This window comes from Gilbertella persicaria (genome assembly GCF_025201335.1).
Source record: "Gilbertella persicaria strain CBS 190.32 chromosome Unknown B0P05scaffold_52, whole genome shotgun sequence".
In the NCBI taxonomy this organism is placed as follows: domain Eukaryota; kingdom Fungi; phylum Mucoromycota; class Mucoromycetes; order Mucorales; family Choanephoraceae; genus Gilbertella; species Gilbertella persicaria.
In genome coordinates, this window is record NW_026252013.1 from 1 (window position 1) to 27275 (window position 27275).

Genomic DNA, 27275 nt, shown 5'->3' on the forward strand with positions numbered 1-27275 from the left:
TATGATACGTATACCCAATACTAAAATGTCAGCAAATGTGGCGCAATGCTTGCTTAGCAATGATTCGCCTGATGTAGAACTCGATTGGATGCCTTCGAATTTTGATGAACAGACATCAGCAACAGACGAACTAAAGCCAAACAAGAAGTTTGCTCATGTGTCTATCACTGTGTACGACCCGTTATGTGTGATTGATATTGCTCATAAAGATTTGATTGCTAAACTAATACCCAACCAGAAAGAAAAGCACGTAGCATCAAAACAAGACACACCGTACAAGCGTGTATTCAAAAACTGGCCTCATGCTAGTTTTTCTTTGTCTATCGAGCGACCTTGTATGAAGATCAAGAACGACACTCAACACACAGGTATTGTTTCATGGTCCAATGTGACATTCCAGTTAGATGGTGTGTACGTGGCTCAAAAAAATCGTCCTGCCTCTGTCTTGCCTCGTTATTCAGCACCACTGACAGCGACAGCCAAAGATGAAGAACACATTGAATTTCAAGCCAATTCATCCACGTTTCAACGTGTTCAGTCTCAAACAAGATCCTCTTGGACCAAGTTATTTAGACGTAGCTGGAAATCAAAAGATGCTGGTTATTCTGGTTTACAGAGAAAGGCAACTGAATGGCACTACAAGGCTTCAATGCAATATACCATACAAGACACCTGCTTTGATATTGAACAACAAAGTTCTGTTGAATCAAAGCATCATTATCAACAACAACAACAACATCAACATCTTGTCTCTGTGGATCAGTTTGAAATGAAAGCATTTGCAAGGCTGGATGTTTCTTTTGAAGGCGATAGGGACCAACAAATTCGGCTTGCATGGGATTCAGATACACATCATATCAATGTAGAGGTGGAAACAAAAAGACCTGTATTGAACCTGTGGCTCAAGTTGCAAGACCAAACAAGTCAATTGGAATTCTGGGTCAAGCATATTATCGATCCGTTCAAGACCATCAAACCCACTAAGGAAAAGAACAGCAGTAGTCAAAATAGTGGCCAACTGTATAAGTATCTTTCTATCGTCAAGGCACAATGGGTTGTATTGGACGCTGTAGCTGTGATTGAAGGTGTTGATCGTGGCCTTAAGGGTAAGAGAAATGTTCCAAAAGGTTACTTGGATAATGCCCCACAGGAAGATGTGGATGTTCGGGTGGCCTTGTCAATGGCAAAACTCGCTTGTTTCTTTAGTGGTTCTCGCGTGTTTAGCTCAAAAGATGGACACAAACGAACCAGCCTCAGCAATACGTCTGTTGATTCCGATATTGATGAAGAAAAGCAGATCTCTATGTCTTCAACCAACAAAGCAAACCAAGTTCCTTTTGGTACATGCAGAGTGTCGTTACAGCATCTCCTTGTTGAAAGATTGCTCAAGCCAGGAAACGAGCATCACTGGCACCGAAATGATCAAGCAAAGACAGTTGTCATGTGGATTTCGCGTATCAACACAAGAACTGAGATCATGCTGTGCCTAACGTCTCAAATGTTGATTATCCTGCCTTCCATTGTAGTGAAAAAAACGGGTATCAAGTATTCAATTACTAATCATTATGCTCTTTTGGTCGCTACTTTGTCCACTGCGAATAACTTGAAGCTATTGTTTGGCAAAAAAGAAAAAACAGGCGGTCCCAAGGAAAAACGGTTTATGCTACCTCATCTTCAATTCCAAATGAATCGCGCGGATGTCCATATCTCTCTACCCGGAGGTCATACCGAGCTCTATTTGCGTATGGATAGTTTGCGTACTCAATGGAGAGACCAAGAGAAGACACCTTCAACGGCTATTCGAAACATCACTTTGTTTGGCGTTGCTCCACATCAACCTGGTTGCTGGGATCAACTACTTGAATTGGATAACATCTGCCTATCTATTGAAAAAAACGCAGCACATCAAGAATGCAAACAGCTAGCCATGACAAAACTTTATCTTCGTATTCCCTATGGCTATGAACTATGCAATGTTGTGGATAGTACAGCAACACTGGTGAAAGCAATCAAAGCAACCCATGCTCGTCTAGTGAAAGGAGCCTCATTCTTATTCTTTGGACCCAGCGAGAAAAAGGAACCTGCAGTATTACCTTTGATGCGTTTGGTGTTTGACTTGTTTACGGTTCAGTTTGAAGATGATCCTTTTGAAGCAAGGCTTAGAATGATTTGGAAGACAGGTCTAGTAGAGCAAGCAAATCGTATTGCTATTCAAGATGCATTTGAAATAAAAGCACAAGCTTTACAGAGACAATCCAACGATAAGCATTCTATGGATGAAGGTAAATTATATTAGAATTTATATCATACTCACTCCTTGTTTTTTAGAATATCTATCTCAAAAGGAAGAAACAAATGCACGCGTGAATGAAGCTTGGCAAGGTCTTCAGGAACACAATTCAAAGTCTTGGAAAAGACACATTCATGCTTCTCTCTCAAAGGAATCAACTGCCTATGAAAAATTCCAACATGCTTGCTATAGAAATTCTGTGATTGCAAGTCAATTAGATGAAGTGTTTGAAGGCGATGAAAAAGCTTCTCAACTGGCCAGTCTGTTTTTTGTTGATATCGTTGACCTTCCACGCTATCCTCCTTTGTTTGATTTTACTATCAAAAACAGTACGCTGGATTTTAAAGCACCTGATTTTGACTTGAAGGATACGAGACAATTTATGTATGATGTTGGCAAAGGCCAACCCTTAGATAAGCCTTTATCTACTTTAGTTCCCTTTCATTTACACTGGCAATCAGGTGAAACATGGGCTCAAATTCGCGATTATCCTTTGCCAATCTTCTTGGTTCCCTCTGACGATAGCTCTCACTCTGATTCTACTGAGGACTCACCAGCACAAGCTTGGTCGCTTTCTGGTAACTACGTGCTTGCTGATGACATGGGTGACTTGGAAGCTACACGTCAAATCCATATACCAATGATTGATGAAAACCATGCTCATTATGCTATTAATATTGCTCGTACAAGTACACCACTCAAGTTCTTCTCAATTGTTAATATTGATGTTCATAACTCTACTCTTTCTCAGATATGTTGGTCAGTTCCTTATCAGCCTGCTATTCAAGATATTATGCGTGTGGTAGATACATTTACAAAACCGCCTGTTGATCCATCAAACAAGGTCGGCTTTTGGGACAAGATTCGATTGATTATTCATACTCGAGTTAAGATTTCTTTTATTGGTGGTGGTGATCTTGCTATTGTCATGAAGGGTTCTCGCGATCCTTACGATGTGAGTGAAAAAGGATTTGGTCTTGCTAAAGTATGGAGAAATGATGTTGTCTGGCTACTGGGACATGAAAACCCTGAAGGCGAATTCATGCAAATCATCAGTGGAGATTATGCTTTTGGTGTGCCTGATTTAGCGCATGGCGGCTATATGGCGCCTTATATACTGGCTGCTAGTCACTTCACTCCTCCTGTAAACCATGAAAAGATCCGTCAATCCTCTTCTTTCTCTTCTTTCAATTCTTCAACGCTTGCTAGAAATCAAGACTATGACTCACGCTTTGTCAAAATTGCTCTTAAACTGTCTGGTGGTATTCGCATGGGTGTAGGCTGTCATTTGGAAAGAGCCTGTCGTCCTGATTGTGAGATTTGTGATGATGATAATCCAGATATTTCACCTCAATTGAGAAATGAACACAAACAGAAGCTATTAGAGTTCTTGCCTCACTACAAAGTCAAAATGAAGACGCCTCAACATGTCCATGAAAAGGTAATTAAAGAAGAAGAAAAGAGGCATACTAAAAATATATGGTTAGGATTATGATGCTTATAAAGGCTTTAGATCAGATTCGATTCATGTTTCTATCAGTATCATTAAACTCTCTTCTTATGAGGAAGCAGATACAGACAAAGGCAACATTACAGGAAACTCTATGCATCTTACTCCAGGTTTCATGGAGCACTTTGTCTCATGGTTCAGACTCTTTGGTGGTGCTATAAGTTATCCATTGCGTTCAGGCTCTCTCTTTCCGAAATTAGATACTCGTCCATCTCAAAAATTTGGCCGACATATGAAGACGATGAAATACAAGATTGTTGTCAATCCTCTTACTGTGGGCTACTTTTTGAAAGACACGACGATTGAGGCAGACAATGTGACAACAGAAGAACTAGGTGAGCATGTAGGACTGAAGGGGTTTGTCAAGAACTTTAGTGTGGATATGCACATGCAAAGAGAAATTGTCAATATTTCCAACTACAAGCTAGACCAAAAGCGTCTGAAGGCGAATTGGCCTATTTCTGAAGCTGAAGTCCAGTTGAAAAATGTTGATCTACGAGCTGTACGTGCCACTTATTCAGGAGAAGCCAATGACGAATTTACTGCGACTGCTGCTGCATCTTCTTTGAGTGCAGAGAATTTGAGCTCGCATGCGGACTATGTTTCAGACAGCAGCGTTAATGGCTTAAACATGATGGAAGGTCTTAATTACAAGTGCAACAATGACTCAGACTCCTCTGACTGGGTGGATTTAGACGATTTTATAGAAATGGGAATATCTGTGCCAAATGTGTTGCCTAATGTACAGGTCTTGCCGTTTGCTTTCACTCCGTGCATTTATTATCTTCGTCAGACAAACAGAGACGATATGGAAAAATACAAGTACTTGCATAAAACGCATGACTGTATCCTTGGCACTGCCATCGGTAAGTTTTGTATCAATGTACGAAATCTAGTACTCAACAAAAAAAAAGGTACACGAGAAATGCAAATGGAATTATTGCGTGACAGAAGCAAAAACATTGATGTACAGATTAGAAAACATCAAACGCGATTGCATAGTATTGAGTCTAAACGACTTCAGCATGGCTCTGATGAAAAGTCGTTAGAAGAAATGGTAAATATGAACATATTTTGTTTTTGTTTAGTAACTCTGTATTATAGTCGGACACTATTGTTGAAAAGACCCGTATTTTATATGAAAAGAGAGAATTGCTTCAACGGTACCTTAAGGAATTATCTACCCAAGCTATGCCAGACGTTGCTCATCCTAAGAAACTGGACCATCATTCTACTATTTTTGGTAAAGATTCACTGGAACAATGGGAGGAACTTTTGGGCCCTTTCAAGCAGCGCTACATTGCGCATAATCCTCAGATTGTATGGAATAATTCAGTCCGAAATGTTCTCTATCATGCCATGGATTTGCGTGATCATCATCGTGCTTTATCGTACTACATGACAGCCCGTACTATCAAGTTCTTGAGAGATTTGATTGAGGCTGCTGATATTAAATACGGCCCAAATCACAAGCAATTTGATTTAAACGATGATGATGGCGGCATGGACAATTCAATGGCAAAAGAGTTGATTGCCAAATTACTGTCAGAACAAGACACTAAGTTTTATGCGCCTAATGAAACAGAAGAAGAAAAAACCATAGGCAATCCTGATATCGATGATGTTGATATGTCTCGTAGCGAAAATGTCAATAACCCTCGTATGCAACTCAAGACAGTTCCCAACAATTATGTCATGAAGACAAGTTATCTAATTGATTTATTGAATCCACAGATCAGTCTTCAAAGCGACTGTGATCCGGACAACATTGTCCTTGTAGCGAATGAACGAGCACAAGTCAAAGGACTGAATATTGTAGATGAAACTGATCCTGATATAGAGATGGAAATGGTCAAACATCGTACGATTGTCAGTCTGGATAATGTTCAGTTCTTTGTTGCCAAGAAGGAACAATTTGACAGTGTCGATTTGTTGTTGGATAATCATTATGGTGCAAAAGAAAGCGACCACTGGCTTACTTGGATTCCACCTGAAATGCTGATTAGCTATGTCAAGGGCTCTGATCAATTTCAACGTATTGGTGATCGTATTGAAGCCACTATGCAGTATGATAAATATAACCCGCTCAGAATCAAAACCAACTCCAACATCTATTCTCAAGCACATCCGTTTGAAGACCGTTGTGATTCTGTTCAACTTAACTTCCCTAGCCTTAAATTGACAGCTGACTCTGCACAATACAATGCTATATATCAAGTTGCTACTGATCTACTACTTTACAAAGAACCTGCTAAGAAAGAACGTCTTGCTCGTCTGCGTGAGATTATGATGGCTGCTGACCGAGCTAGCTTATATGAAGTAACCGAGAAGATTGTTGACTTACAAAACAGAGCTCGACAATTAATTCATGCAAGAGATCAATACAGTCAAAACCTAGCTTTGTTAGATGACAAACGAATCGAGGAATTTAAGTCGATTCGATTAGATCTGTTTGACACTATGGAGGAACTTTATCTTGGCATGGAAGCAATTAAATTGATGCAGAGCAACCGACGCAAGGACTATGATGAACACAAGACCAACTTGAAATTCACATTCTGTGCTCAAAAGATTGAATGGGAGATGCTATCCAAAGGAGAAATTCCGCTCTGTGAATGTACACTGACTAACTTCACCTTCAACTTTATTAGTAAAGAAGATCATTCGTCTACAAACATCCTTGAAGTTGATATTGTTCAAGTCAAAAATGTATCTTCCTCTCCTGTATTTGTTGATGTGTTAGGACCTTACTTTGATCATCACAAACCATATGACTTTTCTCGTCATAAAATGCTTCGTTGTTACTTTGTTTCTTTGGCCCCCGTTGGTGGTATTCCGGTTATTCAACATTTGGAACTCAATTTGCATCCTATGCGTGTTCAAATGACATACAGCTTTGGTAAGGCGCTAGCTTATTATCTATTCCCACCAGAAAAATCCCAAAAGCCAATCGAACCAACAGCTATGACTCCCTCTACTTCAGCACCTACGACTACTGTGCTTGACCCAGATTCTAGCTTGACTGATATGACTCTTCAATCTGTAAGCCACGACAAGTCAGATCAAAGCATATCGAAATCAAGCAGCTGTATTATCGCTGGTTCAAACCAAGCTATATCAGCACCTCCTTCACTTTATGCTAGCATGCCTACTCTTGAGTCAACAAAATTGAATACAAGCAATGCCAGTATGAGCAATTCGCGGGAAGAAGACGATACTAACAATAGTCCATCAACACCTAGCAAAAAATCAAGAAAGTACAACCTGCAAAAATCTAACAAGCTCAAAACATCTGATGATCTGTCTGTCATGAAAAAGAGAGCGTCAAGTAATAGAGCCTTTATCCTCGTTAAGATTCCAGGAGCAAGACATTGTCTAAGTTACCAGGTAAGCGACAGGTTATGCTCTATATGTATGTGTTCATCCTATCTTTTAGGGGCCCAAAGAAAAGAATATTGAAGATTTGAGAGACTTTGCTTTTGAACAGCCTACTTTGGAATTTCGTAACGAAACTTGGTCTTGGTTTGAGCTGGCATCCAGCATCAAGAAAGGTAAACAGTTCATCATTTACTTCAAACGCATTGACTCACTTTTTTTTGCCAATCAACAATAGATTTCATGAAAGCAGCCTTGTTGCACAACAGCACTGCTTTGCTTAAAGAAAAGCTTCTACGTCGTCATCCTCGTGAGAATAGCAAGCTTATCGAACCAAGCCTTTCGTCTTATAATCCTTCCATGCATACTGCAGATCCAAACAAAACGATTGACGGAGACAATCATTCAGAAAGTTCACGAGACGAAATGGAAGATTATTTGGACATCAAGGATAACATGTCTTTGCACTCTGCACATTCACAAGAAGTAGAACTTGAATTAGTGCCGCCAAAAAGAACTCACATCTGGTCCAAGTAAAGTACAAAACAAAGTAGTATTGAAATTTATGCATTCGTTATAGGTTCAAAAAGTCAAAAAAGATGGATCATCACCAAAAGCCAGGAAAAGCAGAGCCTAATTTATCTGGTGAAAACCTTTCTGCAAATGTCTTTAAAGATGACTCCTTCATGCCAGAAATGCGGTCCGTATCGCCTAGTCCTATGCGTCAAGACGATGATCAATTGACCATCAAAGGCCGATACTTGCTTGGCAAATATTACAATGGCCCAACACAATGGCTAGTATCTGGTGCTAAGATGAAAGCAAAGCCAATAAGTAATAAAAAAGTATAGACATGATATGAAACCATTAGAGCCAGCATAAAGCTAGGATGAGATCGTTTCTTTGACTATAATAAATGTTCAGGAATTGTTGTACATAATTAATTGAGACTGCAATATTGACCCTGAATGGTCAGTTTGATAGAATTTCTTTTGATTTATTATAGATGTTTTAAAGTTGACTTTTCTTGAGAATGCGTTTGATAAAAGAAGTCTTGATTTTGCCCTCTTTCGTCTGCTTCTTTTTCATACTGAATAAAGACAATTGGCTTGAAGAACCTTTTAGCAAGTAAGTAAACTTATTTTCCTTTCTCTTATCTGATTTTTTTGATGACTCAGTTGTAGTGCTTACAACAACATGAGCTTCAGTGCACATGCTGGACGGTGAACAAGATAGATATGAAGCATGTTCACTGCTTTCTTCACTAGTTTCTTTTTCTGTGTATCCAAGGCTGCTAATGCTAGAACCAAGTGACTTGGTTGTTGTGCTGTCCTGATCCATAGCCAAACTATCCTTGATGGTTCGTTGAAGCAAATGATAGCGAAACAGCTTCTCCTTATAGTAATATGACATTGTACTTTTATCCGCCAAAAGTAATTTGCTTGCAGAGGTATCTTGATCAATATCGCTTTCATCTTGATGGTAAAAGGTAATAGGCTCAAGTAGACTACTACTACTACTACTACTACTACTACTACTACTATTACTAATACTACTACTACGATGGCTATCTAATGAAGACAGGCGCTTGTTTGCTGAGTACTCATACTCTTCTTCTTCACCACTGCTATGGTAGTTTAGCATGCAAACACCATCTATGGAAAAGCTCTTTTTGAACCCGATTTTTTCATGACAAAAATGGCATGACAAATTTTTTTGCGAAATAGTAAGAAAATGGCTAGACTGAGAATTATGCATGCACAAAGCTGGCTCATTACTGCTGATGCTAACTGTAGGTGTTGAAGGGGAGCTTGTTAGTTTGATAGGACGAAGCGTATCTGAAGCAAATGACGAAATGGAAGAAGGACTGCGACAGATAGTAGCACCAGAATCCTTGAGACGGTAGATCATGGCAGATAGCTTTTGTCGTGTTTCTAAAGACCGTTTCATTAATTGCAGCATATTGATGATCACCTCATCCTGCAAACCCCAAGATTGTTCTATGTTTTGTTTTGCGTCTGTCCAAACTTGATTTAGAAAGCTGCAGAAGAGATGCATGATTTCGGATTGGGAATAATAGTCTGTATCAAGGGGCTTACAAGATAGTTCATAGTCCCAAGAAGCCAGCACTTGTTTATAATCCGTTTTCAAATCCTTGTTTTTCATGCCGTAAAAGAAAAAGTAAGAAAAACTATTGCCGTTTTGTTTAGTTTTTATTGTTCAACACATTCCGGAAGCGATTTTATAAGGGACAAGTTCCTTTCTCCTTGTAGAATGCGTATTGTTATTTTATGAGAAAAAGAATGCATATGATGAGTGTCCGTTGGTACCATGATCCCATTTTTTTTGTGAGAATTTTATTACATTCATGTGCTGACATGTTATTTAAATAGATAATGGAAAGAAGGGGGGGAGAGAATAGGGGAAAAAGAGGGGATATGTAAAGCTCAATGATACAAAAAGATGTTGTAAAAATTATGCTTAAACTCCTCCTCCACTACGACTATAAAAAATTAATATATGCTTAATCAGACGAATATCTTACCTAACGTCTCTCAAACCCATGCCATTGTTTTTCGTATGCCAGTCGGCACGAATACGATCCAAATTTGCTGAGTCATACTTGGGTTCACCAGAAGGAATAAATCGCAATGGCTGTGAGACCATAGCAGACGCATTGATTTTCTTCACGGTATACACTGTTGCTGCTGCTGCTACAGTCAACGGGACTGCCCTAAATGACTAATAAGCTAATGCATTCTTTTTTTTTTACTCTATTCATCTTACCAATATAAAGGGCCTTTTGTAGTTAATTGGTTTGGCATGACAAAAAAAAATTACAAAAGAAAAGAAAAAGAAGAAAAAAGAGACAGGAAAAGAGTGTCTGTTTATAGAGTACAGTCATCTCAGAAAGCAAAGTCGCTGATTTGAGTTCAGTGTCGTGCAAGAAGATTGTGCGTTCAACAATGATGTCGATTGCTCCAAAAATAAAGTCTTGCTCACGTGCCACGAACTTGGTTTATTTTTGATTGTCGTTTATAATTATCCAATAAAGTTTTTGGCATTAATTGGGATAAAAAAGGGGTTACAGTTTTCTGTGTCCATTTTTGTATTTCTTTGTTTTCTTTTCTATTTTCTATTATATTTCATTTCACAACCTAAACACCACAATGGACGTAGCTGGAAGTCAGATGTGCTTCAGAGAGTGGCTTCATGTCACAGTCGTATAGATACGATAGTAAGGCTACTATTGCCATGACAACTGCACATCATATTCTGTTGGTTCAATGGAATCTTGTAGCGAGGGAGTAACAGCTGGCTCGCAAAGTGAGAGAAGCTCGATTTCGGCTCGTGTTTCCGTGATGTTTTCATCCACAAACTGCTGAATAATCGACTGAAATGCTGATCTAACGTGCGCCTGGAATGTGTTGCGCTTGTACTTGGCCAGTATTTCAGTGCGCGCTGCTGTCAATAAGGAGGGTGGAAAAATATGGCTCTCGACGGCAAATTCAGCTGTACGCGACGCAGTAATACAAGATCGGCGATATTCTTGGAATTGGCTTGAAACATCGTGACCATCCAGGACCCATCGTTTGTCTTCAGGAGATAGGTTTTCAAGCGATGGTGCTCTTTTTACATGGTTATTGTCGACGTGATGCGCGAGTTCTGAAACAGTGTTAAATATCTCGCGACAGTCTGGGCAAGCGAATTTAACAATGATTGCTGTGCCTTCTTGTGTGTATTTCTTCACGTTGCTTGTGTTGTAGACATGCACTGGAATTTCGTTTGTTGATTTGCGACGGAGCTATTATGAAGATTTGCCGACCAACATTTTTCCACCCTCCTTATTGACAGCAGCGCGCACTGAAATACTGGCCAAGTACAAGCGCAACACATTCCAGGCGCACGTTAGATCAGCATTTCAGTCGATTATTCAGCAGTTTGTGGATGAAAACATCACGGAAACACGAGCCGAAATCGAGCTTCTCTCACTTTGCGAGCCAGCTGTTACTCCCTCGCTACAAGATTCCATTGAACCAACAGAATATGATGTGCAGTTGTCATGGCAATAGTAGCCTTACTATCGTATCTATACGACTGTGACATGAAGCCACTCTCTGAAGCACATCTGACTTCCAGCTACGTCCATTGTGGTGTTTAGGTTGTGAAATGAAATATAATAGAAAATAGAAAAGAAAACAAAGAAATACAAAAATGGACACAGAAAACTGTAACCCCTTTTTTATCCCAATTAATGCCAAAAACTTTATTGGATAATTATAAACGACAATCAAAAATAAACCAAGTTCGTGGCACGTGAGCAAGACTTTATTTTTGGAGCAATCGACATCATTGTTGAACGCACAATCTTCTTGCACGACACTGAACTCAAATCAGCGACTTTGCTTTCTGAGATGACTCTAAAAGAAAAAGAAAAATGGTGTTACTTTTGTAAAGCAGGTTGCACACATTATGTGATTCTCAAACACACCAGAATAGAAGTTACAGTCGTTCCTTTACTTGGAAGGTGAGAAAAATTGACTGTATATAATTTGATCAGGCACAAGTCCTCCAAAGTACAGGCTCAAACATTTTCAAATAAAGTCTATGTATACTACGAGTAGCAATTTTAATCTATTAGTAGCCTACAATGACACGATCTTTGTCGGCCAAATCTTTCCACACTTTAGTGCCTTTAAATCCATGTTTTCTCATCGCTTCATTCAACAGCCCAACTTGATGTGTGCCACCTATTTCCATATACAGATAAGGCATGCTAAGCATAGGGCTAATAGCTGTCGTCATTTGAATGATGCGCTGATGTACCCGTGTGCCTTGATCTTCTGCTACTAAAGCACCGACATCCTCCCAACTTTTCACATCAGGATCAAGGCTATCATATTCATCCAGAGTGACATAGGGTGGATTAGAAACAATAAAATTAAATGTATCTTGCGGTAGATTGAATTCAAATATATCTTGTTGCACAAATTCAACCGGATTTAACAAGACATGCTGATGTACTTGCAAGTTTTCTTTAGCAAGTGCAATGGCTTTGTTTGAAATATCAAGGCCAGTGATATGCACAGTGCCTTTCGGTAAATGTTTGGCTAATGCAAGTGCAATACATCCTGAGCCTGTACAAATATCAAGGATACGCAACGGGCTCTTTAGCTTATCTAAGTGGTGTTGCCTTAGTTGATCTATCACTTTATATGTCCATTCTTCTGTCTCCCATCTGTTTAACAATTAGTTCCACACGCACAATATATTTGTGCATTACCGAGGAATTAATGTAGGAGGTCGCGTAACAATGTCCAAGTCGCAAAATGGTTGCGTACCTTATGATAATGAATAAGGCAAATCAAGAGAATATCACTAGCTAGCTACCTAAGATATATTGCAGAGGCTTGTGCTCTCTAACACGCTGATCAACATATTGATCAAGTAGATCTATGTCTTGTTGCAAAACACATTCTCTCCCTGTATCAGATATCACTTTCTGTTTTAACCAAACTAATTGTCGTTTTGCATGGTTTATATCTCCTTCGCAAACAGAAGTTAAGCTTTGTATCCACTTTGCTGTTTGATTAGCTAGCGACTTTGAACGCATAATAGAGTACACACACACACACACACACAAAAAAAGAAATGAAAAGGCTTTTTATTTGATAGTCACAATTAACATGATACGTTCTTTGTTTGTTCTTTTCCTTTTACTCTTTTTATTCTTGACTTGATATGAGTGGAAAAGACTATTCAGCAGTTCCTCCACCTCCTTCTTTGGCACCTTCTGAAAGCAAAGGCTCAGCTGCACCTGCTGCACCAGTCAACTTTAACGACGCCTTATCCAAAGCAAGAGCTATTGCAGAGAAATTGAAGCAACAGTCCGCTGGCAATATGTTAACGACACCCTCTACTGTCAACACTGCTACTAATACTGCTGCTCTTCCCCTCCCCCTCCTTCTTCCTCTGGTAATTCTTATACTTGAAGATACAAAGTATACTTATACCAAAATATAGGCACAAAAAGAGGTTACGATGATGATCGTGATTCTTACCGCTCAAGTTCCCGCTCGTATGGCTCTTATCAAAACGAACGCGACAATAAGAGATCTGCATACGATGGTGGATCATCAAGACCTTCTTGTATGTTGCTGTCTCTTGCAACAAAGAAAAGAGACTTTGTTGTGTATTTAAAAGGCTAATATTTGCGATAGATGGAGGAAGTTCAAGCAGTAAAAGATATGGTCTTGGTTCAGAAGAAAGAAAGTCTTCTTACCATAGCAGTGGATATCATCATCAAGAAGAATATAGTGTACCTAATCATATGGTGGGCCTCTTGATTGGCAAAGGTGGTGAAAATCTCAAGAAGATTGAACGCATGTCTGGTGTTACTAAAGTTCAGTTCGCTAGTGGTAATAGAGATGCTTGTTATTACTATTGTTTTTCTAATACCTTGATAGACCCTGTGGGTGACCAAAGACCTGTTCACTTAACAGGTGAGCCTGATCAAATAGCTGTGGCACGTGATATGATTCGTCAAATGGTAGCTGATGCTCAGGCAAATGAAAACATGCGATATGGTGGTCGCAACGATTATGGATCGTCCCATAATCCTTCTTCTTCAGCATCAGGTACATCAGCAGGATCATCAGGAGGAAATACAGTAACTATCCGTATACCAGTCTCAAAAGTTGGTTTGGTGATTGGACGTGGTGGAGAAACCATTCGTGATTTTGAAGAGCGTAGTAAAGCTAAGATTTTGATTGCCTCGGACAGTACTGGAGATAGAGACAATGAACGTGTCATTACTCTTGTAGGCGATGATTCTGCTACTCAACATGCTAAATCACTTGTTGAAGACATTGTATTTGGCAGCAATAATGTAAGCTTTGTATGAATGCCTATGGTCAACTCAGTTTTATATATATATATAGGCTGGTCCAAGTAGAAGTTGGAATGATAGTTCATATGGTGTTGGGCGTAATGATGAGCGTGCATTTATTACTGTTCCTTCTTCTGCAGTGGGTCTCATCATTGGAAGAGGCGGTGAAACTGTCAGAGCGATACAAGAACAGTCTGGTGCTCGCGTCAAGGTGGACCCTACTTCAGACCCCAATGCAAAAGAACGTACAGTCAATATTTCTGGTGACTCAAAAGCTGTTAGTATAGCAAAACAAATGGTAGAAGAAAAGGTGTCAGAGGTAATATTATACAATCATATTATACTGTCTACTAACGAACCTTTAGGCAACTCGAGGCAGAGGAGGTTATCAACAAGACTATGGTAACAACTACCCTCAACAATACAATCAATACTATGGACAATATGGATATGATCAATATGGTGATAATTCAGGTAAGAGACGTGGTTTATATGAGTCTGTATCTAACCTCCTTCAAACAGGCTATCAACAATATCCAGACTACTACAACTATCAACAAGGCGGAGAACAAGAGGATGGACAGAAACCACCTGTCAATTCTGAGAACAAGGATACGAAAGACGGTAAAGAAATTGACGATAATGGTCAAAATAACCCTGATGATCAAATGTCAGCGTATTACGCACAATACTATGGAGGTCAACAGCCTACTCAGGAGCAACAAGAAGCTTATTATCAATGGTATCAACAATATTATGGCCAGCAATACTATAATCAGCAACAATCAGAAGATCAACAAGACAATGCCAAAAATCCCTCAATACCTACTGAATCTAATGAAGACGTAGATGGCGAAGCTATTACTGGCGAAGATGCTGGCAAATAACTTCACTTTTTTTTTCTATTTTTTGTTTTGTTTGTAATAATACCTTTTCTTACCTTTTGATACATTATGGCTTTTTAGCTGTACTTTGTATTTAAAACTTCGGCGTTTTTTTATTTCATTTTAATGGTAAAAACAAATGTCGAGACAAATGATCATTCAAAAGTGCCTAAAATATAGAGAAAAGGTGTCTCGAGTCATTAATAGAAGCTACAGACTCTATTAAGGCACATCGAATGTTGTAGAAAGGGAGTGTCTAGATCATCACTATGGTGAGAAAATTTCTAGAAAGGGGCTTTTTGTTTAAAGCCCTAGCCTACAGCTTTTATAATGCTCCTGCAAATCTACCGCTTCTATAGTGCTATACAATCATTTTTTTACTAGCACACAGCATAATAAAATGTTGCTCCATTGCAAACTTATGAAAATTGAGAAAATCGTCGAGGTATCAAGCACTTTTTGCAAAAACAGGTCGATTTTAAAAAAAAATGTCGTTTTTTTTTGCTTGTATATCTTGGCATGAGAAACTTAAAGAAGTGAATTTGAGGTAGTGTGAGGGTAATTTTGGACAGATATTGGTTGTATACATAGGCTCTTTCGATGCAGTCAACTTGGAATTTGAGAGAGCATGAGAATTGATGAGTAGCATAAACCTCTCATGGTATCTGGTATTGAATGCTAGCCAGAGTTGCAAAGTCAATATTGATTTCTTCTCAATAGAAGAATAACAATTAGCGTCACCATTGTCAATTAATAATTTTCAAGTACTCTTTAGTGTAAACTCTTTGCTAGAAAAGAGTCTGTTAACACGTGTCATCTCAGGGTACAATAGAAACTTTATCCGTTTGCTCTTTTATGCAAGACTTTTTTCACGAAAACATGAGCCGCATACAATATGATACGTCATTAATTTAAAGCATCTAAATGTAATACACTGATATGCTTGCTTAGAATAAAAGAATGGCGTGTATAGATCTATATTTAATCATAGAATTTGGCTTGCTCTTATCCATAATTAGTAATCCGTTTATTAAAAATATGAGGTCTTTTTTGGCTGCCAACACAGAAAAAAAAATCTCGGTCTATATAAATAGATGTAGATCCAACCTCTTTCTATCTATGTAATACGAACCGTTCTTTACATTACGGGTAACGTAAATTGTGCTAATTTATAAATTATAGATTTTTTATATGCGAATTGCTCAGAAGATCTAAACCTTATCATCAAGAGAACAACAAATAGCAATAATGATAATTTGCAATTAACGAAAATGGTAATTTAAAGCAAAATATTGTATTGTCCTTTTTTTGAACTACAAGGCAGCTTACAATTGGTCAATAAATTACTTCTCAATGTATACATAATTAAAATGTACGCGTTATTATGTAACATAAAATACGTTTGAGATGCAGACTATCTTTTCTTTTATTATTTGATTTTAATCAACTGTTGATAAATACAGAGAACGCATTTATTATCTCATAGAAATAACGCCGTTTTGACTTAATTTACGGGGAACAAAAACATTGTGTGACCATTTCAAATAGCATTCTTTGTATGTATACCAAAGTTTGGTTGCATTATCATGACTTGAATCATTTATGTGTAATTATGTAGGTTAATGATACTTTTTTTTTGTTTTCAAACTCAAGTGAACTGTCAAACAATACAGGCTTTACATTTAAAGTAAACAAGGTAGAGATAAAAAAACAAGCGGCTATTAAATAGCTTCTTTTGTTCTAAATATCGGTCATTGATTCAATATAATTGTCATTTAACCATGAGCAACAACACAAGAACAACAATTTCTGTAGTGTACAAAAATAACTCTTAATAAAACTATTTAAAAACTCATTCACTCTCTTGGTTCTGGTTTTCATCTCTCTTCTCTTCTTCGCTCCTTTACATACATTCCTTTTCCACCTTAAAAAAAGTACAGATGAAGATTCAAACATTGATTATTGGAGAGTACCAAATGTCTCCCGCCATTTCATTCTGTTTATATCAGATTCCAACACCAATGGTGACACCACCTAGAGCCATTTACTCGCAACAAAGACTAGAAAATCAACCCTCATTTTCCAACTACTTTTGCTTAGAAGACTTATTTGCCATCTTTGATCTTCACTTGACCAGCCACGACTTGTACAAATTTTACCTTCAATACCCAAGTTTATTCTGTAAAGACAAGGAAGGTCGCTCTTATGTTCAGACCAACTTGATGGCTGATGTTGCTTTGAAGCATAACATTTGCAATTTGTCTGATCTTTGTCGTCTTTCAGAAGAGGACTTATTAAAGGGCGGAGCTATTCCTTTATTAAAAATGACAACTTTTGTTCGCCTATTTCAAAAACTTAGCATTGTTTCCCTAGACAAATTCGAGCCAAGACCTTTGGATGGAAACGAGTGGTTCTTTTCTTCCGCCAACAATACAGCCCATTTGGTCAAGTTGGAACCCATATCACCTACTTTTTCTACTCTCCATCATGCAAAACCATCTCCAAGGTAAATTATTTTTTTATTATTTTAGTTCCCCTTTGTTTTTTTTTCTTTTTTTAGAAGGGCGCTTTTATTTTGCAAGTGTTACATTGCGAAGAGTGGTCGATCCAAATTTATTTTATTATTATTATTTTTTCTTGTACGCCATTAGAGTAACCATAAATATTTATTTAATTTAGAGTACAACGCCTGTCATCTTGTTCTTCCTCTTTTCCCTCCTCCAACTTGAAAATGAATCATCCACAAGAAGAACTAGACGATAAAAACTCAAGCCAAGTTCGATTGCCCAAGCCCTCTTCACTCTTATTAAAGCGTTTGGCTCCTAAACATGGACACAAGAAGAATTTGACTATCATGACCCCTTCTTACAATGAAGAGACAGTTCATGGCATTCAATCAGCTCCATTGAAAAGATCTGCCCTTCCTCCTTTCCAAACGCGTACTAGTGGCAAGATCATCAATAAGGTCATCAAAAAGTCTCCTCCAACAGCTACATTGAAGAATAACACTCGTCGCCTGGCTGTGCCTGCTACTGCTTTTGCTATTTCTGCTCCATGGCCCCAAACTTCCGCACAAGTAAGGTTTCCAAGCCCTCCTATTGTTCCTTCTCAACAACCTGCGTGGAGTCAATTCCGCCAACAACAACAAGTAGCCCCTGCTCTCAAGACTGCTACTATTGCTTGTCTCCCTCGTACGCCTTATACTACTACTAACAATAATAATAATAATATCTCTAATACCTCTAATACACCTAATACGCACACTCAGACTCAATCAGCATCACCCACACCATCATCACATCATTCCAACAACAACACCAATTCAGCAAGTTACATGACACAAAAGCAGAAATTTCTACAACCATTTGAATTTCTGTACGATCACATTGAACAGACCAGAACCTTGAAGTCCACATTGGATGACCAAATTCGTCGTTCCCACTCTTTAATACAAACATTGCAGTCCTCAAGCACCATGATGGACTCTCTTGTACGTCGACAAGTACGTGATGTGGTCGAACAACAATTCGAGGCTCGTTTGCGTGAATGCACTGAGCGTATTTCTCGGTTAGAATATCGTGTCCCGTCAAAAGATAGACCTATTTCGCCTTCTGTGTCTCCTTCTCCTACCAACAACAAAGAACAAGATATGTTAACTCAGTTGATGAGCAGAATCGATCAATTAGAATCCAAATTAGTGGCTCAAAAAGAAAAATAACTATTATCTCTGGCTAGATGATACGCATCTTTTGTGTATGTGTAGATACCCTTGTATATTTCTTTCTTAGAAAATAAAGTACACGTTACTCAAGACCTTTTTTGAGTGCAAAATTATTTTTAGTGATTTTAATAAAAAAAAATCTTTTTGTTTAATGCAAGTAAAGGGTGATTAAATAAAGTTAAGCTTTTTCCACTATTATATCGCTGTTTTAATAAAAAGTTCATGCAATCTTTATTTAATCAAAGAATCCACTGTTGTCCTCATCATATTCAGTCTATTTATTCATAATTTAGTATATCTAAATTCACTGATGTTTCATTACTTACATAGGTAGTGTTCCCATCAGGATCAATTCTTGTAACTGCCATAATGCCAGATTTAAGTATAATTCATTTTCTTTTTTTCTTTTTTTTTTTTTACCTTCAACATCATTATCAAACCAACCGTCTTTTCTTTCTACAATCGTTTGTCCTCCATATTCATCTATATAACTAAGTAAAAAAAAAAAAGTAGCTTTTGATTGAACTTACCAGCAGTGATGACAGTCTCTCTATCAGCTCCAAACCAACCACCATCTTCACGAATAATGGTTGTTGTTTCCCCTCCACCGTAGTCGGGTTGAGGAGGAGCAGGAGAAGGATTGAGGTTACCATAACCACCATAATCCATAGGTGGTTGCTCGACAGAAGGAGGAGGTTGGTTATAAACAGGCTGCTGATTATACATTTCTATAAACATGATGAGTTACATCTATTTCCCTGGGGTCACATACGTTGTTGCTCAAGTTGTCTTTGTTCTTGTTCTAATCTCTCGATACGATCACTTTGCTCTTGTTCATGATTCATGATACTACCAACTGCAAGCCCACCAGCGACACCAAGTGCTGCTGCTCCTGCCATCTTCATGCCCGAAGACATACCGCTTGTTTTGTTTTGTTGGGAAACAGGTGGTGCCTGACCATAGCCAGCTTGTTGAAGTGGCTGACCATAAGGCGAATGACCGTAAGATGATTGGCCATAAGGTGACTGGCCATAAGGTGACTGGCCATAAGGTGATTGTCTTTGTTGCTGAGGAGGAGGATAGGATACGTTGCTACCATAAGACGTTTGTTGCTGAAGAGGAGGAGGATAAGGCGAGTTGTTGCCATAAGAGGGTTGTTGAGAGGGAGGAGGGTAGGGCGATTGTCTCTGTTGTTGTGGGGGTGGTGGGTAAGGTGAGTTATTACCGCCATAAGGTTGTTGTTGAGGATATCCGCTACCATAAGATTGTTGTGGTGAGGGATAAGTGACGGGTTGTTGAGGGGATTGGTATCCGCCATAAGGCTGTTGTTGAGAAGGAGTGGGGGGGTATGGACTATTATTTCTGTTTTCATGGTGGTGACTAGGGTATCCAGCACCATAGCCTTCTGGGCGAGGAGGCTGAGGAGGAGAGGGGGTATTAGTGTATCCACCATAAACAGGTAGTGCATTGTTATATTGAGGAGGAGCTGGTCTTTCCCAATGTGTTGATTTCGTATTATGATCAACGTAGTAACTAAAATATCATCAAGATGAAACGTAAAATAAAAACAAACACACTTACGGTCTACCTTCAGGTGTAAATTTTTCTTCCCATCCTGTTGTATTGATTAAACAACAATGTTCTACTTTCTTTTTTTATATATAAATATTTACCTGGGGGTAATGGACTCGACATTTCTTATTAGTAAAGAGTGAGAAAGAGAAAAAAAGAAAAAAAAAAGGGAGGGGAACACAAGTTTATTTTACCGAGTATTTTCAACTTCGGACTCATAAAGTATTCACGTTTTCTTACTCTCTCAAAACCAACCAAAAAAAATTTTTTTACATGAAAAGAGTTTATTATTAGGTATTTCAATATATAATTTATGTAGATCCAAGTTATCCTTCTCTTTTAATTATTGTACATAAAGTTTATACTCTGTTTGTGCCTTGAGAGCTGAAATTTGGTTCTTGAGCTCACTGATATCTGTATCGCCCCTCTTGAACCCACCCTTGGAGCCCACTCTTAATTTTGCTACATCATTTCTTTGGCTTAGTAACTCTTCTTTCAAGCGCATCAATTCTTTATCTTGTGACTTGATCTTATTGAGTGAAGATGCATATTCAGCTTGAAGTGCATCCCGTTGTGATTTCAAAGCAGCCCATGTATCGTTATCCTTAGTTGTTTCCGTATTGCCAACGTTGTCTGCTATCTCCTTTGCCTTTTGATCTAAACGGTCATACTTTTCAATCCAAGAGCGTACTTGGTTCTCTAATTCAACAGCCTTTAGTTTCAAACGTGATTTCTCTTCGCGTTGTTGTGTGAGGTTCTGGATAAGATCAACAACACGAGACTCAAGTTTGTAAGAGGCTTCCTTCAAGTGACTGACGGATCTGGCTTCAGCGCGAAGTAAGACGAGTTGGCGGCGTGCTTGACGACGACGGACGCATGTTTGAACTTGAATGACATATTGACGAATAGCTTGGTATCGCTTACGAGCCAACCAACCACGAGCAACCTTTTGAATCAATACAGCAGCATGGTCTCGCTTGAGTGTAGCATGCTTCTTTCTGGCAATTGTACCACGGACAGCTGATTGTATTTGAATGATGGTTTGACGTGTCTGCAAGTATTTCTTGCGAGCAATGTATCTCCTCCAGTTCTTTTGGATCACAATAGCAGCCTTTTCTTGACGCATATGTTCTAATTTTTGAACAGCATGTTTTTGACGAGCAACGCTTTGCAACATCAAAATAGCCTTTCTTGTTCTCAAATAATGAAGACGAGCAAGGTAGCGACGAATATTTTTTTGAATCATAATAGCACATGAGTTCAATCGATCAGATCTTAATTTTTCCATATAGGCAAGCTAACAAAATATAAGTTTCCTTTTTAGTGTTTTATATTTTGCTTACCTGGCCAGCACGGAAGAAGATCTTTGTAAGACCTACTTGGTATTTATTGGTATCATGAATGGCTGTATCCAGAATTTGTGAACAAATGCCTCTAATATCAGCATTAGACTTGGGGTCGCATTGTTTGAAATCAATCAATGCATGATATCTATACAACACATAAGTAACTCATTTTTTTTTTTGTAATACAATACCTTTCAGCAAAGTCTTCAAAAGTCCAACGAGTAGGATAACCAGCACAACTGATACGAATAGTTTCTAAAACACCACAAGCACGAAGTTGAGAAAGGACAATGCTGGGTTGGAAGACCCAGGCAACCTTGGCCTCATTTGGCTTGATACAACGAATATAGTGTACGTTTGTCTCACCAATGGTATCCATCAAAGTAATCAATGATAATTTGAAGATGGAGCCCAATGTAGGCTTCTTGGCAGTACTCAATGTCTTTTTGGCAGGTGCCTGTTCGGCGGTAGGCGAACTGGGAGCAGGCTGAATCATCTCGGATAAGAATTGAGATTTAGATGCTTGGAGCAAGTTCAAGAGTTCGTCGGGAACAGTATCCTTGTTCTTGTCCATAAAACCTTCAGCTTCATATTGAACATCATGAGCATAATGAGCAACAACAAAGGCATTGTTGGAGAAACGAGGCTTTTTGAAATAGTCTTGGAATTGAGGAGCATTGCCAAAGTTTTGATAAAGCTTGTTACAGAAACCTTGGTCTGAACCGGAAGGTAAACGAGATTCTTCATCTAAAAGCGACAAGATACCCATCTTGGCTTCAATCATCTCAATACACTTTTGGTTGTCACTAAATGAGATAAACTTCCAATCAATCTGTTCCTTGACGTATTCTTCTTGTTCTAGTTTAAATACATGTTGATTGAACTAAACATGTTGTTAGTATTCAGCACTGTTTATAGTTTGACACACACTCTCTCTCTCTCTCTTTCTTTCTCTTTTTTTTTTTTTACCTGTTGTTGAAGCTTTTCATTAGCATAATTGATACAGAATTGTTCAAAAGAATTTTTCTTGAAGTGTTCAAAACCATAAATATCCAAAACACCAATGAAGCTAGCCACTTGGTCAACATCAGAACAAGACAAGCTATCATTAATGACATTGACCAACCAATCAAACAGATTGGCATAGATAAATTTGGCAACTGAATCACGAACAACTTGAGCTTGTGTAGGATTCAAGTTACTAATGATCTTTTCTGATCTTGTTACAATTTGTCTTCGCACAATCCATTTCCTAAATTCTGATGTGTCCAAACCCAATAATTCTGTAGCTTTTACAAGAGATGGTTCGTCCTCAGGCAAAGTAGCATCATTTCTACCACCAATTTCAATGTTACCCAAGTGCAACAAAGCTGCCAATAAGCGGAAGATTTCTGTCTGAGTGTTTTCATTAATACCAATGGTTTTGAGACCTTCACGAGTTTCTGCAAAGTCCTTGGCATCGTCTACGCCATCAATAGAACCAGTACCACTTTGATTCATATAATGAAATTCAGACCATGGCTTGAGATCCAATTCTTGTCTTTCAGCATCAGTAGCACCTGAGCATAGCTTTTTTTAAAAAAAAAATAAGAATAAAAATAAGTATCTACACATACTAAGCAAAATACACTTACTTGATAAAAGACATGGTAGTTTCTTTCAGTAGCAGGTTGAAAGATAAGACGAGATCTTTCCAATAAATAGGTTTTGATCTTGGCACCCACAATGTTACGCTGCTTGTCAAATTCAATTTGAATGTATTTACCGAATCTCGAAGAGTTATCATTTCTAGTGGTTTTTGCGTTACCAAATGCTTCCATGATTGGATTAGTGGCTATATTGAAGTTAGTATGTGCCTGTCACTTGCATTTTATTATTATTGTTATTATTATTACCCAAGATTTGCTCTTCTACTTCAGTCATTGATTCACCCTTGGCTTGTTTACCAGAGGCTTCTTTATCATCTGCTGTAGCGAAATAACGCATGATATATTTAGCACTCACTGTTTTACCAGCACCACTAGGATAACAAAATAAGAATATATGTTTTCTGTTTTATAGTTTACCTTTCTCCTGATACAATAATAGTCTGGTTCTTGTTATCTCTAATCATACATCTATAAGCATCTTCTGCAATAGCAAAAAGATGTGGTTCAAGTTCGCCTCTTCTGCTTCCCGAATACTTTTGAATAATTTCGGGATCATACAGTTTGACACGAGCAAAAGGATTGGCTGCAATCAAGACAATACCGGAATAAGTATAAATATTGTTTTGTTCATAACGAGTTTTGATGGTTTGCAGCACTATAAGGAGAGACAGAAAAAAAAATCAGTTCATGCAAATAAGGAGTCAAATGTATGTACCTGAAGGTTCGTTAAGATAACTGAGATTGGTCAAGTCGTCTGTGTTCTCCATTTTAGGAGGATTTCTAAGTGGAGGAAGGCTGATTTTGCCCGATTCGATATCAGCGAGACTAGCCTCAAAAACATGTTGCTACAAAATACGTGTCAGTCATGCTGTATGAAACATAAAGACTGTACCTTTTCGGCGTCGATATCGTCTAGGAAACTAATCTTGACAGACTTGTCATCTTGCTGCTTGGAAATGACAGAGGCAGAAACCCAGCCGTTTTCCTCATCAGCAAACCAGGCTTTGATACCTTGGGTATAGACTTCTACTAGGTCTAGATTAGCTTTAGTCATGTTGAGAAAAAGCAGAAAGAGATGAAGAAAGGAAAAGATATTAAACTTTTTTTTTTTTATAATTACTCGGTCAAGGCACAAGTCCGAAAAGCAACAGGTCTGAGTTTGGTAAAAGAAAACCTGTTTCATTCTAATTTCTTCTTGTCGTAATATAAAGCTTCTTTTTTTTTGGCGCTTTACAAATTGGCCAAGTCACAGAAAAAAATCTCCTAAGGGTTCGTTTGTTTGCTTGATTTTTTGCTCTCTTCTTCCTTTGGTACTGTCATATTGACAAATTGGTTTGTGTAAACTGTAATTTAAGTTTCTTTTTTATTATAGCAGTTTCGTACTCCGTTATCTTGATCAACACCTTGAAGAGAGATCTAGGAACATTATTCATCTATCGTCTTCATGACACTTTAACTAAGGGAGATAATAGTGAAACAAACAAACATATCTGAGTACTTTTTTTCATGGACAAATGAAGTTGATAGATCCATTTAATAGCTGAATTTTCTCGTAACACGAAAATTAAAATGTCTTTGAAAGTATTACTAAATGAAGAAACAGGCTGAGAAATTGCGCAAGGAACAGGAACAAGAGGATTACCTTTATTATGCAAAAATAAGAATGTAGAATGAGCAAGAAGACACGATTCTTCAATGATTAAGACTATTAGATCTTGGCATCATCCAATTACATAATATTAGGCAATGTTACTTGCTTTTTGAAGTCTGTTTCGTTAGGATATATCAATTCCTTGGCTTTACAAGTGATGCATCGCTTCAGCGCTTAGCTTAGTTTCTCTAGGCACAGTGACCTAAACCTCAATAGCAGCAAATCATTAACTAGCAATTTTGTAAATTAGAAAGACATGCCTATGGTAGACGCACACTTTTTGTTAGACCAGATAATTGCCGCTCTCGGAGTAATACAATTCTGGCCGGATGAGCCTTTATATGCTTTTATGATTTTGTCTTCTTTGTATTGTTGATTGTTTTTTTTCTATGTTTTATGCCAATCAATGATTTCCTTCTCTTTTCTGAGCTGTATCTATATTCCCATTTTCTATAGGCAAGCTAATTTCAACGAATGATGGATTAGGATGCACTCTGTAAACGATGAAAAAGAACAGACGGTCTGTTTATAAGATATTCACGCCTTCTAACTTATTTTGTAGACAAAATACTATTAAAAAAAAGTGTATAAAATGTTCCTAAAACGGTTTTTTTGCTTAATTGTCTTGCAGCTTGCGAAATAAAATATTCAAGTTCATTCTTCTTTTGCACCTGTTGTTTTCATGCGTAAACGAAATCTTCGGAGACGCAAAAACTCAACAGCAAGCCCAAAAGAAAAACCTGCAGATGACTAAATTTTTCGGCGGGAAACAGTTTACTCTTCTTTCTCTATTTCAGAAATGAGCAATAATAAAGCTTCTGTTATGAACGTAGCTGGTGCTTCAGTATCTGAGTCTATTCTTGCAGCAAACGAAACAAGAGATATTGTATTACCAAACCAAACAGAACACGTTGCCCATATAGCTGTTGACGTGAGTATATGTCAGGCATTTTCTCGTTTATACTGACTCATGTTAGATTGGCGGTTCACTAGCAAAGATAGTATACTTTACTTCCTCGGCAGAAAACAGATCAGGTGGTCGACTCCACTTCAAAAAAATCGAAACAGAACGAATCGACGAGTGTATTGATTTTCTTGCGGAACTCATGGCAGATGCTCGTATGTTAAAACCCGACAATAAGAATCTCGTCTTGAAAGCCACTGGAGGGGGTGCTTATTTGTTCTACGAGAAACTTAAGGAGCGCTTACCAGGAGCTATTATTCAAAAAGAAGATGAAATGGATTGTCTTATTACAGGTTAATCTCGTAAATTTATGCATAAACGTAAACTAACGTAATCACCATGTAGGATTGAATTTTTTTATTACAGAGATACCCTATGAAGTCTTTACTTATAATGAGCAAGAAGCAGATCCAATGCAATTCGAACAAAAGGCACAAAACATCTACCCGTACATGGTATTCTTCTATATGAGTACAAAACAAGTGTGTATTGATTAATGAATAGCTTGTTAATATTGGATCTGGTGTCAGCATATTGAAAGTGACAGGTCCTGATGAGTTCTCGAGAATTAGCGGTACTTCTGTAAGTAGACCTTGGCTTGTTTACTGCTTCTTTAACAACTTTTTTAATAGCTTGGTGGAGGTACTTTGTGGGGCTTAATGTCACTATTAACCAAAGCAACTTCATTTGATGGTAGTCTATTCTTCTCATTTGCTATTTTTAACCTTTTCGTCTCGAATAGAAATGCTGGAGATATCCAAAGATGGTGACAACAAAAATGTCGATTTACTTGTGGGTGATATCTACGGTACTGATTATACCAAGTTGGGCCTCAAGGCAACCAAGATTGCTTCGAGTTTTGGTAAAGTCTTCAAGAAGGGTGTGCAACAATCACAGGATAACTTCAACCCAGCTGATATTGCAAAGAGTTTGTTGTTCATGGTCAGGCAAGTACTGACATATAGTGTCTATAAATATACTAACAAGTGTTTCTCTAGTAATAACATTGGACAAATTGCTTACCTCAATGCCAAACAACACAATTTAAAACGTATTTATTTTGGTGGATGCTTTATCCGAGGCCATCCTATTACAATGAATACACTTTCTTATGCCATTGATTTTTGGTCTAATGGCGATATGAAAGCCTTGTTTTTAAGACATGAAGGGCACTTGGGCGCAACAGGCGCTGTAAGTTTTGATCTATATCAAACAAAAATACTTACTTCTTTTTTTTGTTATAGTTCTTAAAGCATTCTGTTATTCGTAGAGCACGCCACTCGTTTTCTTTCTCTGAAAACAATTTTGTTCCTGTAATCAATCCCGATCCTAAAGATGTATATGGTGTATTAGAAGAAACGAATGTTGAGCTTCGAGCACCCGAAAATGAATCTGATTTGACTAAAGAAGAGAAATAGATTTGT

At 38.1% G+C, this 27275-nt stretch overlaps 12 protein-coding genes across 12 annotated transcripts; 5 read left to right on the forward strand and 7 right to left on the reverse strand.

Annotated features, from left to right (window-relative positions):
* Positions 1–25: 25 nt before the first annotated feature.
* On the forward strand, positions 26–8026 carry B0P05DRAFT_574925 (golgi-body localization protein domain-containing protein; the record flags this gene model as incomplete). Its single annotated transcript, XM_051581610.1, has 8 exons — positions 26–2282; positions 2329–3731; positions 3778–4666; positions 4715–4857; positions 4905–7187; positions 7237–7351; positions 7414–7708; positions 7756–8026. 8 exons carry the CDS (start codon positions 26–28, stop codon positions 8024–8026), a joined length of 7656 nt encoding a protein of 2551 aa, XP_051430824.1.
* Positions 8027–8146: 120 nt separating this feature from the next.
* B0P05DRAFT_273369 (uncharacterized protein) lies at positions 8147–9518 on the reverse strand. The gene has a single exon (XM_051573406.1). The coding sequence runs from the start codon at positions 9339–9341 to the stop codon at positions 8187–8189; it is 1155 nt and encodes a 384-aa protein (XP_051430825.1). The 5' UTR covers positions 9342–9518; the 3' UTR covers positions 8147–8186.
* Positions 9519–9716: 198 nt separating this feature from the next.
* B0P05DRAFT_478410 (uncharacterized protein) lies at positions 9717–9884 on the reverse strand (the record flags this gene model as incomplete). Its single annotated transcript, XM_051575018.1, has 1 exon — positions 9717–9884. A coding segment is annotated over one exon (168 nt), but the record flags the coding sequence as incomplete, so codon positions are not given.
* Positions 9885–10422: 538 nt separating this feature from the next.
* On the reverse strand, positions 10423–11007 carry B0P05DRAFT_574927 (uncharacterized protein; the record flags this gene model as incomplete). The annotated part of the gene is made up of 2 exons (XM_051581611.1): positions 10423–10980; positions 11002–11007. The coding sequence occupies 2 exons, from the start codon at positions 11005–11007 to the stop codon at positions 10423–10425; spliced, it is 564 nt and encodes a 187-aa protein (XP_051430827.1).
* Positions 11008–11813: 806 nt separating this feature from the next.
* Positions 11814–12456, reverse strand: B0P05DRAFT_574928 (S-adenosyl-L-methionine-dependent methyltransferase; the record flags this gene model as incomplete). The annotated part of the gene is made up of 2 exons (XM_051581612.1): positions 11814–12407; positions 12442–12456. The coding sequence occupies 2 exons, from the start codon at positions 12454–12456 to the stop codon at positions 11814–11816; spliced, it is 609 nt and encodes a 202-aa protein (XP_051430828.1).
* Positions 12393–12828, reverse strand: B0P05DRAFT_558730 (uncharacterized protein). Its single transcript, XM_051580172.1, has 2 exons — positions 12567–12828; positions 12393–12517 (listed from the first exon to the last, which is right to left on the reverse strand). The coding sequence occupies exons 1-2, from the start codon at positions 12787–12789 to the stop codon at positions 12456–12458; spliced, it is 285 nt and encodes a 94-aa protein (XP_051430829.1). The 5' UTR covers positions 12790–12828; the 3' UTR covers positions 12393–12455.
* A 69-nt stretch (positions 12829–12897) lies between these two features.
* B0P05DRAFT_558733 (uncharacterized protein) lies at positions 12898–15327 on the forward strand. The gene is made up of 7 exons (XM_051580173.1): positions 12898–13177; positions 13210–13325; positions 13397–13594; positions 13643–14064; positions 14117–14383; positions 14430–14538; positions 14587–15327. The coding sequence occupies exons 1-7, from the start codon at positions 12918–12920 to the stop codon at positions 14949–14951; spliced, it is 1737 nt and encodes a 578-aa protein (XP_051430830.1). The 5' UTR covers positions 12898–12917; the 3' UTR covers positions 14952–15327.
* A 1597-nt stretch (positions 15328–16924) lies between these two features.
* Positions 16925–17458, forward strand: B0P05DRAFT_574930 (uncharacterized protein; the record flags this gene model as incomplete). Its single annotated transcript, XM_051581613.1, has 1 exon — positions 16925–17458. The coding sequence occupies one exon, from the start codon at positions 16925–16927 to the stop codon at positions 17456–17458; it is 534 nt and encodes a 177-aa protein (XP_051430831.1).
* A 221-nt stretch (positions 17459–17679) lies between these two features.
* Positions 17680–18666, forward strand: B0P05DRAFT_478333 (uncharacterized protein; the record flags this gene model as incomplete). Its single annotated transcript, XM_051575014.1, has 3 exons — positions 17680–17893; positions 18026–18068; positions 18279–18666. 3 exons carry the CDS (start codon positions 17680–17682, stop codon positions 18664–18666), a joined length of 645 nt encoding a protein of 214 aa, XP_051430832.1.
* A 101-nt stretch (positions 18667–18767) lies between these two features.
* B0P05DRAFT_273451 (uncharacterized protein) lies at positions 18768–20400 on the reverse strand. The gene is made up of 7 exons (XM_051573407.1): positions 20343–20400; positions 20251–20284; positions 19442–20202; positions 19200–19397; positions 19090–19152; positions 18996–19030; positions 18768–18943 (listed from the first exon to the last, which is right to left on the reverse strand). The coding sequence occupies exons 1-7, from the start codon at positions 20362–20364 to the stop codon at positions 18905–18907; spliced, it is 1152 nt and encodes a 383-aa protein (XP_051430833.1). The 5' UTR covers positions 20365–20400; the 3' UTR covers positions 18768–18904.
* Positions 20401–20517: 117 nt separating this feature from the next.
* On the reverse strand, positions 20518–24394 carry B0P05DRAFT_498141 (P-loop containing nucleoside triphosphate hydrolase protein). Its single transcript, XM_051575407.1, has 9 exons — positions 24129–24394; positions 23952–24081; positions 23654–23891; positions 23483–23607; positions 23222–23421; positions 22557–23156; positions 21779–22470; positions 21585–21732; positions 20518–21538 (listed from the first exon to the last, which is right to left on the reverse strand). Exons 1-9 carry the CDS (start codon positions 24288–24290, stop codon positions 20585–20587), a joined length of 3249 nt encoding a protein of 1082 aa, XP_051430834.1. The 5' UTR covers positions 24291–24394; the 3' UTR covers positions 20518–20584.
* Positions 24395–25686: 1292 nt separating this feature from the next.
* B0P05DRAFT_581470 (pantothenate kinase) lies at positions 25687–27269 on the forward strand (the record flags this gene model as incomplete). Its single annotated transcript, XM_051582102.1, has 8 exons — positions 25687–25818; positions 25865–26144; positions 26197–26306; positions 26356–26433; positions 26484–26544; positions 26594–26798; positions 26850–27042; positions 27096–27269. 8 exons carry the CDS (start codon positions 25687–25689, stop codon positions 27267–27269), a joined length of 1233 nt encoding a protein of 410 aa, XP_051430835.1.
* Positions 27270–27275: the final 6 nt, after the last annotated feature.

Excerpts from the sequence above, each read along its gene's own strand:
- B0P05DRAFT_273369 (XM_051573406.1), bottom strand. The coding sequence starts at position 9,341 with ATGAAAAACAAGGATTTGAAAACGGATTATAAACAAGTGCTGGCTTCT.
- B0P05DRAFT_558730 (XM_051580172.1), bottom strand. The coding sequence starts at position 12,789 with ATGCGTTCAAAGTCGCTAGCTAATCAAACAGCAAAGTGGATACAAAGC. Across the intron at positions 12,518-12,566 it reads GCCTCTGCAATATATCTTAG|GTACGCAACCATTTTGCGAC; the intron begins GTAGCTAGCTAG and ends CATTATCATAAG.
- B0P05DRAFT_558733 (XM_051580173.1), top strand. The coding sequence starts at position 12,918 with ATGAGTGGAAAAGACTATTCAGCAGTTCCTCCACCTCCTTCTTTGGCA. Across the intron at positions 13,326-13,396 it reads TGGATCATCAAGACCTTCTT|ATGGAGGAAGTTCAAGCAGT; the intron begins GTATGTTGCTGT and ends TATTTGCGATAG. Across the intron at positions 14,065-14,116 it reads TTGTATTTGGCAGCAATAAT|GCTGGTCCAAGTAGAAGTTG; the intron begins GTAAGCTTTGTA and ends ATATATATATAG.
- B0P05DRAFT_273451 (XM_051573407.1), bottom strand. The coding sequence starts at position 20,364 with ATGTCGAGTCCATTACCCCCAG. Across the intron at positions 20,203-20,250 it reads TTTACACCTGAAGGTAGACC|TTACTACGTTGATCATAATA; the intron begins GTAAGTGTGTTT and ends ATGATATTTTAG. Across the intron at positions 19,031-19,089 it reads GTTTGATAATGATGTTGAAG|TTACAAGAATTGATCCTGAT; the intron begins GTAAAAAAAAAA and ends GCATTATGGCAG.
- B0P05DRAFT_498141 (XM_051575407.1), bottom strand. The coding sequence starts at position 24,290 with ATGACTAAAGCTAATCTAGACCTAGTAGAAGTCTATACCCAAGGTATC. Across the intron at positions 23,422-23,482 it reads AGTAGAAGAGCAAATCTTGG|CCACTAATCCAATCATGGAA; the intron begins GTAATAATAATA and ends ACTTCAATATAG. Across the intron at positions 22,471-22,556 it reads ATGAAAAGCTTCAACAACAG|TTCAATCAACATGTATTTAA; the intron begins GTAAAAAAAAAA and ends CAACATGTTTAG.